The following is a 12145-nucleotide window of genomic DNA, read 5'->3' on the forward strand; positions in this document are numbered from 1 at the left end:
CTCACGAAGAAAGGGGAAAAATTTCAGTACATACTTTGCAAGGGAAAATAAAGAAAAGATTTCTGTAAAACCAAATTCGGAAACTCTGTGTTTGGAGTTGTAGCTAGCGAAAAATTTCGCCGTGATTTTTTTCTCCAAGGTTAAATGAAGCCGTGCTGAGATTTTTGGAACCTAAATTAAGTGATAAACTTGATAATTTCATATAGTTTTTGACCCGATTATTTGATTAAAACAGGTCCTAGAACTGTATTCTCTGTCGCAAACTCAATTTTTTAGGCTTGACTTCTAATAGATTACAATGTCAGTAAATAAAGAAAAATTGGAAGGGAATTTTTTTCCGAGAAAATCTATTCAAGTAACGTAACTGAACATGAAGAAGAGTTTAAGAAACTTTGGCTTTTATTATAATCAAAGCAGACCGAAACGTGGCAAAAAATACAGTATTATAATTTTAAATAACCGTTTCGGTTTTGGAAAATATCTAAAAACAATCAATTTCTGTATTTTACAATAATTTCCCCAAAACTTTCTAGAGATACAGATCTATAACCTGTTTTATTCAGCTTATTAGAACAAAAACCATCTAATTTATCCCTTAATTTAAATCTCAAGAATTGCAGAACGGCTTAATTTTACCCGTACAGCAGAAATAGATAAAAATATTTTCACTCAAAGCGATATAAATCGGTTTATATGAATGTTTTTCTTTATTTTCACTTGTAGAACATTTCCTGAAAATTTTCACGTGAGACACCTGTATAAATAAAGATTTCTATCTTTATGTGGTTTTTACCGATATTTACATAAAAATCAAGAAAACATGACTGATTTTAATAAACCTTTTACTTATGTATTTATTTACCTTAAAAACTTAAGGCTTAAATTTTCCTATAAAACCCCATAATTTTATTCATAGGATGGTAAATTTACCATATGCTTATGTGGTGGTATATGTTTTCACAATATTTTTAGTACGTGAAAAATGCCAAGCATAACCGGGATTCGAAAGCATAATTTTCTGTTTGAAAGATGATGACGCTACCATTTCGCCACTGAGATTAATCTTAATTTATAATTTATCTTAATCTAATATTAAGTCAGTAATATTTTGAGTCTGTGACTAAACCATTTTCTGTAAATGTAAATGAAATTTTTAAAATCGATTGAATGTTTTTGTATTTAATTTTTTTGAATCGAATCACTCGATTCTATTCACGATATCACGCGTCCCTATTCACGATAATACTTCTACGAAATTGTATTACAAAGTTGTTTCACAGTTTCTTACATAGACGAGGACATTATTTTTCGTTAGTAATTCCATATAATTAAAAATCACATTGTTATTCTTCATTAAAAGTCGTAATGGTTTAACAAGAAACATTTTCCTAATTTATATTTAAATTGAACAATTTAGATTAATTGAAAAAAAATTAATCAAATTTATCAAGCTTTTTTTGAAAACTATTTTAAACTTAAAACCTATTTTTCTTTTTAAAAAGTCTATAAATAAAATTTTTTTTCATAAAATGTATTATAAATAAATTTCGTTTTAAAATTTTCTTTTTAAAAAAAAAATTTTAATTTACTGTAGAAGTGCCGGAAATATAGCAATGATACGAATAGCACAACTGATTTGTTAAGGAAGTTGCCTATCGGTTTGTTTGAAGGGTTTTTTTTATAAACCTAACCATTCCATTCAACAACATCCTGTGGATGTGCAGCTGTCTGTGACGTCATAAGGTCAAAGTGTTAAACTCTAATGTTTTTATTTTACTCGCTCTGCTAATTTATATTTTATATACTACTCATTATGATTCATTTTGTATTGTTATTCTAATTATATAATAATTATTCATCTTGATTATTAGGAAAGGGAAATTTGTTGTAATGTTTCTTGAAAACGGAAATCCACTTCTCATATTTTTCATAAAGTTTTCCAAAAATAGTATTTAATACAAGGACCACACAGTTTTAAAAAATAAAAATAAATTATGTTGGGGTTATTTATAAATGTATACATTGTTATACATGTCAGTCTTTTTAATTTTTTTTTTTATATAGATTTATAGTCTAGGATTAATCTTTTTTAAACCTAATTTTATATTCTTGTTGGGTATCATTACATGCTCAACAGAATAGATGGAACTGTGAGAGAAAGATTCTAAAAAACATGATAACTCATAACTTAGTTTAGTACACAATTTAAATTTAAATCGATTGATTGTGTGATGTGATTTAATTTCATCTACTTATAAATGTCCTATTTACAGATTTAAAATTTTTCTGATCGTTCAGCTGTTCATCTCTGATCAAAATAGTGTTAATACTTAAAATTTCCACAGTTTCTCCCATTTACGGTCTTAGAGATGATAAAATGGTAAAAAAATTACATATTTATTCACCTAAGATAACTTACAATAAACTTTTAAGGCTCAGACTAATTTTAAGTATATAATTGTAAACATAAAATCTAAAATTAAAATATATCAACTGAAGAAATAAATTAAGAAATAATGTAGAAATAATTTACTAAGTACAAAATGTTAAATAACATATTAAAAGTATTCATGAAATTAAAAATGTAACACTACCACAATAACAAAAGGAATAAAATTCATGTTTTACCAAACCTTCCTATGTTAGATAATTCATCAGTACGTCCATTTTTTTATTTTTTCACTAAAAACTTTTTTTATTTTTCTATGGCTTACTGAAAATTTTGGGGTACATAAATTAAAATCTAATAATGTGTTAAACAAAGATGGTACACCTATATATAATACGAAAGGTAAAGTCGATAGATGGGTGGAATATATTGAAGAGTTATACGGAGGAAATGAATTAGAAAATGGTTTTATAGAGGAAGAAGAGGAAGTTGAGGAGGATGAAATGGGAGAAACAATACTGAGATCTGAATTTAAGAGAGCATTAAAAGATTTAAATGGCAGAAAGGCTCCTGGAATAGACGGAATACCTGTAGAATTACTGCGCAGTGCAGGGGAGGAGGCGATTGATAGATTATACAAACTGGTGTGTAATATTTATGAAAAAGGGGAATTTCCGTCAGACTTCAAAAAAAGTGTTATAGTAATGATACCAAAGAAATCAGGGGCAGATAAATGTGAAGAATACAGAACAATTAGTTTAACTAGTCATGCATCAAAAATCTTAACTAGAATTCTATACAGAAGAATTGAGAGGAGAGTGGAGGAAGTGTTAGGAGAAGACCAATTTGGTTTCAGGAAAAGTATAGGGACAAGGGAAGCAATTTTAGGCCTCAGATTAATAGTAGAAGGAAGATTAAAGAAAAACAAACCAACATACTTGGCGTTTATAGACCTAGAAAAGGCATTCGATAACGTAGACTGGAATAAAATGTTCAGCATTTTAAAAAAATTAGGGTTCAAATACAGAGATAGAAGAACAATTGCTAACATGTACAGGAACCAAACAGCAACAGTAGCAATTGAAGAACATAAGAAAGAAGCCATAATAAGAAAGGGAGTCCGACAAGGATGTTCCCTATCTCCGTTACTTTTTAATCTTTACATGGAACTAGCAGTTAATGATGTTAAAGAACAATTTAGATTCGGAGTAACAGTACAAGGTGAAAAGATAAAGATGCTACGATTTGCTGATGATATAGTAATTCTAGCCGAGAATAAAAAGGATTTAGAAGAAACAATGAACGGCATAGATGAAGTCCTACGCAAGAACTATCGCATGAAAATAAACAAGAACAAAACAAAAGTAATGAAATGTAGTAGAAATAACAAAGATGGACCACTGAATGTGAAAATAGGAGGAGAAAAGATTATGGAGGTAGAAGAATTTGTTATTTGGGAAGTAGAATTACTAAAGATGGACGAAGCAGGAGCGATATAAAATGCCGAATAGCACAAGCTAAACGAGCCTTCAGTAAGAAATATAAGTTGTTTACATCAAAAATTAATTTAAATGTCAGGAAAAGATTTTTGAAAGTGTATGTTTGGAGTGTCGCTTTATATGGAAGTGAAACTTGGACAATCGGAGTATCTGAGAAGAAAAGGTTAGAAGCTTTTGAAATGTGGTGCTATAGGAGAATGTTCAAAATCAGATGGGTGGATAAAGTGACAAATGAGGAGGTATTGCGGCAAATAGATGAAGAAAGAAGCATTTGGAAAAATATACTTAAAAGAAGAGACAGACTTATAGGCCACATACTAAGGCATCCTGGAATAGTCGCTTTAATTTTGGAAGGACAGGTAGAAGGGAAAAATTGTGCAGGCAGGCCACGTTTGGAATATGTAAAACAAATTGTTAGGGATGTAGGATGTAGAGGGTATACTGAAATGAAACGACTAGCACTAGATAGGGAATCTTGGAGAGCTGCATCAAACCAGTCAAATGACTGAAGACAAAAAAAAAAAAAAAATGGCTTACTGGCAGATGTATCGATTAAAGTGGTTTAAAAACAACTTATTCAATAAATTTATTATACTTTTTCTTTAAATAACAATCATTTTCAAATTGATTTACTGTATGTATTATCATTAATATTTTTTATTGTACACAATTGTTTCAAGATTTTTGGTTATAATTTTTTTTTCTAATTTTGTGACCTCTTTTGATTTATATTTAATATTTAGATATTTTGTCACACATATAGATCGATTTTTGTTCATTATGTTTATATGACAGCATATATTCCTATTATAATTTTTGTATACCTTCTACTAATTCATTCAAATACATATTTTATCACAATTTTTTACCACTTTTTTACCAATATTATTTGAATCAGATTTAATTACAATTAGTTTTTGTTTATTATCTCTTTTTAATTGTAGTTTTACAATTAAGTGTCTGTCTCTCTACTTCTACATATATTTTAACTTATAACAATACTTCATTGTCAGCAGTTAATAAATAAATATCTGCTTTTAGTGCTTGTCATTTACAATTATTGAAATATATATATAACTGGTAACTTGCATTTCCCATTGCGGTCAGGGGTTATTTAGCCAATCATGGCTCGCTTTGCTTGTACTCCCTGTCTAGCCAGAGGGCTCTGCCCCTTGAACCCCACTGAAACTCATACTTGTGAAAATAATAATGGTAAATAGAAATTAAAGCCTGTTGTATGTGTATAAAAAATATCAGTTTATTGTAATTTTTTTGGAGAAACAGTTTGGTCAGTACAGGACCCAAAACTTTGAGTGATCTAAGAATTTGGGTTTCAAAACAGTTGGCCCCCATCTTGAAAATATTAGTTATAACTGGTTACCTGTACTTCAATCGGTTAAAGATGTATTGTGCCCAGTTCTTAGTGTTACCCGATAAACACTACTAGGAAGTGACCATACATCAATCATTTTTAAAAAATTGTTTAATTACTTTAATTTATGTTTTTTAGTCAAGTAACTGGAGGCAAGTGCAGCCAGTCACATCGCACGTACAGTAACAGTAACTGTGTAGGTTGAGTGACACCATAAATTGTCACAACCCTTAAAAAATCAAAATTCAAAAAACTCGAAAATAGTTTTTTACATATCTATCTGAAGAGTATTTGCAAGTTCCTATAATCGTTTAGTATAATCAGAAATGGGAAAAATTTACAATCATTGTTCAAAATTTATTTACATTTCTTCAGCCCTTTCAAGGTAGAATTTCAAAAAAATATAGAAATTGGTTTTTAGATATTTACATGAAAATTGCACACGCAACAAAAATCAAGTTTGTATCTTCATTTCTTACTAAGAAATTAAAAAAATTGTATATTTTGTTGTTATTTCATTTTAACCCTTTAAACTTGGAATTTCAAAAAATCATTTCTTAGTGTGCACTTGCACCTTAAGAAGTACATGTGTAACATTTTAATCAGTTTAGCTTCAGTAGCATTTGCTAGGCATTGATGAATCAGTCAGCCAGGACAAGTTGTTTTTTAGGTATATATACGAGAGTATGTATATGAATATTTTCCAGTACTGGACAGCAAAATTTACGTGTATGCTCATAATATTATTCAAAATTTCAAAATATAAAACATAATATCAAATAAAATATAAATAATTAAAAGAATATGTTTTAACGTAATAGATATACAATTTAATAACAACTGAAGTACAGATACTGCAAAAACTAGTTATTGGAAATTAATATGGTAAGTTTAACTTGTCTAATTATTGTGTTTTGGTAGTTAATATTTCATCTAATATTATATTTTATTGACACAATGATCAATAGGTTAATGAATTATTCGAATATTCAAAAAACAAAAAAGAATATATATGGCCACACTCACTGCATTTAATTTTATGTGTCATAAAGTTCAAGTTTATTAGTAATTCTCTTATTTTGAAAGATATATTTTATAGGTTTTCCTGTTTTATATGAAATATTACACTTATTTTTGTGAAATATATTGGTGATTGTTTCTGGTGATTGTTATATATTATTGTTTTGATATTTAAATATAAATATAGATATATAGATATTTATAGGTAAATTATGTTCATTTTTATAGTTATCATCATTTACTATTATTAATATAAAATAATAATTATTATTATGTGTGATTTTAAGTGTGGTTTTTCAGGCATATAGTTGTTTATATATTTTCTAAATAATTTTTCAATAAAATCATTATTATAACCGTTTGCATTTTCAATGTGTGTGTATATATATACTTAGTAAAACAAATTCTCTTGTTATTGTATTTGTCCATATTCCACTCTGTACTAGTATTTCAAAGACAAAAGTATAAAAACCATTTACCACCAAGACTACAGAATTAAATAATTTTCTTACCTTATGCTTATTATTTTTTTCTAATAGCGCTTTCGAGGTTTTCCCTCATCATCAGTTAAATGTTTTCTTCCAAATCACGCATTAAATTCAAACCAATAAAATTACAACATATAAAAATATGTAGTCATAAATATTAAAAAATTAATTTTTTTTATTATGTCCATATACTGTAATGAAGTTATTTGAATTTATTTAAATTGTATTAATGTGCTGCTATCTAAGGCGGTTTGGATAAGAAAGTCATTATATAATTTTAATGATTTGAATTTAATGTGTGATTGGAAGAAAAACTTTAACTGATGAGCGAAAACCTCAAAAGCACTATTAGAAAAAAATAATAAGCATAAGGTAAGAAGCATTATCGAATTCTGTAGTCTTGGTGGTAAATACTTTTTATACTTTTGTCTTTGATATGTATATATATATATTTATATATATATATGTAAAATGTTTAAATTTAATTTTATTATTTCATACTTCTTATGTCATATCTATAATTATTATGGAATATATTATGCAATATATTCCTTTACTTATCTTTTTTATTTATTTGTTATGTTTTAATAACAATGATAATAAGCTTTTCTTCTGTAATTGATCTAATTGTAATTTTTATTTTTTTGTTTCAGCATCGACACAAGCACGGTAGACAGAGGGATAAACGATTTCAAGAACCTGGTAGCTATGTTACAGATGGTGATTCTGGTCCTGATAGAGGACCGTGGGGTCCTTGGAGCGAAGAAGGATCTTGTTCTAGAACTTGTGGGGGGGGTGTAGCATATCAAACACGTACATGCACGTAAGGATTTTTTTAAATATATTTGTTAAAACACCGCTTAAAAGTATAAATGTTAGTACTTTATGATTAAGTTTAAACAGACCGTAAAAAACTATGCAATCAGCTCACAACTGGCTTCTTTTAAATATCTTCCACCTTCATTGAATACGAGTATATATTTATTGTAAAATGTAGTAAATATTATTATATTGAATTGTTTTAAAAAGATTATTTTTGTAACAAAATATATCTAGATTACATTTTAATTTTTTCTACTGTATGAAACACAGTTTATCATTTTTCCCACGGAAAGTTTCTCATTCACAAATTTTAACTTCCTATGAATTAATCATCACAAAGAAAATTTTATTAAAATAAAGTTACATTAAATAAAGTCATTTGTTATTTGAAGGACATTTTATCATAAATAACCAAATGAGCAAAGAAAGAGGAATATTGGAAATTATAAAAAATTGAAAAAGAAGTACAAAAAGAAAATGTGACCATCGTAGTGAAGCAGTAGCATCTCAGCCTTTCATTCCAACGGCTCTAGGTTCCAATCGCAGACAGAAATGACATTCTTCATATGTTAAAAGAGTTTTATTCCATATTCCTATATGCAAGCACAAAGCTTTGCGTGTGTTCAATTTACTTACCAACAATGAATAAAATTGTAGTGGAAATCGGCTGGGAAGAGACTGTTTGTGATATCATGAACAGTAATTCTCAGTTATTGTTCACAATTTGGAGGAAAAAGAGGAGAATGATTCAGATGATTCAATACAGCTATGAGAAAAAATAAAAAATGAAGGAAGGTAAATGTGAATGCAAATTGAGCCGCATGAGAACTCCTGCATAAGGAAATTTTATTATAAAATTTTTATTGTAAAATAAATTAGTTAAGTATTTAAAAATTAGTTATTGTTAAATCAGTATTATTTAAAAAGAAATAATCTTTTTTTTTCTAGGTCTGCATATTGTGAAGGCCCTACAAAAAGATATATTTCTTGTAATATACAGGTACATTATTAATCTATTTACCAGTTAAACATTATGGTTATATTTTGTTATTTTTTGGTGTTTTATTATTAGGTTTTTAATGTAAAATGTATGAAACATATTTTTAGGTTTTTTTTTTATTAGTCATTATTAAAAATATAATTATTTTATTTCTGTTTTAAAAACTTACAATTTTTACAAAGTTCATTTATTTTATGAAGAAATGCCTGAGGGTGTATTAAGGCACTATGAAAGAATTCACGTGACAGACAAAAAAATAGCCAAAGCATAAATTATATATTAAATGTACATATATTTCAGAATTAATGTGTTTATTCTTAAGAATAGTATATAAAATGTCATACGTTTGAACCATGTTTAAATTAAAAGTACCTAATGCCCATATAATTTTTTAAATAACTGGTATACCGAATGTAAATCTTTTACTACCGTGCATGAGAATATATGCTGATTAGCTGGCATGTGGTTTAGTAGTTAGAATATTGTGTACTTAGGTTTGATTGCTGGTGCATTTCTTCATCTTCTCAACTCATCATCATCATTATAAGAAAAAGAATATTACTATATTTCAGTGAATAAATAGAGAAAAGGTTTCTATGCAGTAATATTTAGGATAGATTTGCTTATTTGTGAATTGGAATTAATCCAATGAAAATATTATATGTATTTTTTTACATTGACAAAAATTAGAGAGATTCTGTTGGTAGCTGTGAATGATGGGTTGAATGCAGTATAACAGCAGAGCTTCAATTATATTTTGCTCAGGATGTCATTCTTCAACCACACTAATTTTTTTACAGTTTCTTGCAGTTTGTAAATTTTTTTTATCCAAGTTCGACAAAGATCAATAAACTTCTCTAGTCTTTCTTGATAAAAAAACTTTTTCAGTTTACATTGCGTGAACAGTGTAAAAAGTTGTGATGTTTAAATTTAAAAGATTAATGCCTGTTGCAACATAAAACAGCACAATTTACATAATTATATTAAGAAAAGAAGTGAGTGAAGCTGCAGTTTTGGAACTCTATCCATCATTTGCATTTTTCTTGATATAGTTCCAGAATTACAATCAGACTTGATGTTTTTTCAGACCATAAAATATACCATAGCTTAGAATATTCAAACTATATTCTCATCCAGAAGTTTTAAAATTTATTTGTTATTCATAACAAAAAAGTTCATTGACATATTTAGATATTCATGATGCTAACTATTAAAATAGTAAATTCTCACAGAAAAACATAATAAATAAAAATTATGTTATAAAGAAATAAACATTTCGGTACAGAAATATAAATGAAAAAATTGCTAACATCATAACCAAGAAGAAATTAATTATTCTGTAAAGTGCTGTTCTATTTTCTAGTATTTATAATTAAAACATAAATTTATAGATGTTTAGTGCACAACATTAAAACATTTTCATGCTAGTTGTGGAAGGAAAGGAAGAATCAGTGTATTTTAATGTGAGAAAAAACATATAGTTCATATGAATATACTTTTATAGGGTGTGGTATTAAATGGAGATTTACCTTTTCTTTTTCTATCATTAAATAGTTGAGTTTTCAAGAGCTGCAGCTCTATCCTTTTCCAGTGTACCATTTCAATGTTGTGTAGTTATAAAATTTCTCTGAATAAAAAAATTAAAAGGGAATCATAAAAATCTCATGTGATCTTTTTCATTCAGTGTTAAAAATTACAAAGTTGACAGAAAAACTACAAAATTTATTTATTTATTTTTTTTTTGTATAAAAAATATAAAATTAAACATTCTTAGCACCTTTCTTAAATAACACGATTTTTTGCGATACAAAGATGGTATGAATTTTTCTTTTTTTTTTAAATATCTGATGATGTCAGCAATGCATTGTGTCATTTTCATTATAAGAATTGTAAAATCATTTTTATTTAGGAAGCTCTTTATCACCTTTATTAGAAATTTTTCTTTGACAGCAAAAAGGTTGCTCTGTAGGAAACATTATTCTGTTCTTTATAATACAAATATGAGCTTAATTAATGCAGTTCTACAAAATATGTTCAAAAAGAAATTAAACTGACAAATGTTACATTTGATTTTGAGTACACCCTATCACACCCTATCACCTATTTGCAGACAATTATTTAACAACTGTGATGTACAATATAACTACAAAAAATTAAATTTTAGTAGATTAAAAGTTATTAAGCAGGCACACTAAACATTAAAAAAAAAACAAGAAAAAACAGTTTTATCCCTATCTAAATCTAATCCAGTTAATTTTTTCTGTATAGTAAACCATTATAGCTTATCTTTTCCAATAAATACCCAATTTCACACTTTTTAATTACAAACAATTTATTTTTTTTATTCTATAATATGGACAATTCTAACTCGATGCATATTTAAGTAAATAATAAAACAGTAAATTGAAAATATCGAAGTGCTTTACTTTTTCTGTTTTAATTAAAAACATAAACGTTTATGAATTATAAATTATACAATGATTATAATTATAATAATAATGATCTGTAAGTCTTTGGCTGTTTGTGTTAATACAAAATATGTTCCTTTTTATTACTTCTAGTTTTTAAAAATGTATTTATTGATTTTAGGATTGTCCTGAAGGATCAAAAGATTTTAGGGCAGAACAGTGTGCTCTTTTCAATACAGAACCATTTGATGGTGTTTATTATGAGTAAGTAAAACTATGTGCAAATGTATTGAAGTAACACAATTAAAATATTAATTTGTTTTTAGATTTACTTTTTTAATTATTATTAATTTATTTGTTAATTTCATAATATTAAACATTAAATAAAACATGAATAAATTATTAAAAATGAAGAATTATTGTGTGCTGTTATACGTAGAAAGAAAAAATTATTTTTAAAATATACTGCTTGTATCTGTATTTTTTAAATTAACACGAATTACAGTCACTGTTTAAAATATAAGGATGTTTACTTTTATACCAATTCCTTGAAAAATATTAAAAATAATAAAATATTAAGAAGAAACTAGTTAATGAAGTCTAGTTTGATTAAAAAGTAATCAAAAAGGGTACTTCCCTTCAGTTCTTTCAAGAAAAGTTACAGTTGATTATCTTATTAGCAAAAAAGAGATTAGGAGTAAAATAAATCAATCTTAATTAATACCATTATATGAACTAAGTTTTTAATTTCCAAACTCACTAGCAACAATCTATGTCATAGCAAATATTTATTGAGTGTAAATTTAGATTCTTAAATTTTATGTTTAATTCATCTATAATTTTTTTTGTACTCAATTTTATACTGAATCTGCTTTGGTTATTATTTTTCCCATCTGAATATTTTTATCTAAATCTATTTTTTCTGTGATTAATAATGTAAGCATTTTAAGAAAACACAAAGAAACTGTTTGAAGTTTTTAGTTTATTAAAACTCTGATTTTAGTAGGTTAAATTTCTTCTTCATCTAATATTCTACAATGTTCTCTTTTGTTTTTCTTCCATCTTAAATTATGAGACTAATTGACAACGCAAGAGTTTTGCTAAGATTAAAATGTTTCTTTTTGTGATATTTAAGAGAATTAAATTA

General features: G+C 26.8%; 1 protein-coding gene across 4 annotated transcripts in view; it reads left to right on the top strand.

Moving 5' to 3' along the window:
* Positions 1–12145, top strand: part of Ppn (proteoglycan-like sulfated glycoprotein papilin) — a 531917-nt gene that overhangs the window by 355031 nt on the left and 164741 nt on the right. For all 4 annotated transcript variants that reach the window (XM_075365575.1, XM_075365573.1, XM_075365571.1 and 1 more), the window contains exons 3-5: positions 7422–7591; positions 8539–8590; positions 11180–11262. In XM_075365575.1, coding sequence (XP_075221690.1) covers positions 7422–7591; positions 8539–8590; positions 11180–11262 — 305 coding nt within the window. The remainder of the gene's footprint in view (positions 1–7421; positions 7592–8538; positions 8591–11179; positions 11263–12145) is intronic.

This window comes from Lycorma delicatula, chromosome 5 (assembly GCF_047948215.1).
Source record: "Lycorma delicatula isolate Av1 chromosome 5, ASM4794821v1, whole genome shotgun sequence".
In the NCBI taxonomy this organism is placed as follows: Eukaryota; Metazoa; Arthropoda; class Insecta; order Hemiptera; family Fulgoridae; genus Lycorma; species Lycorma delicatula.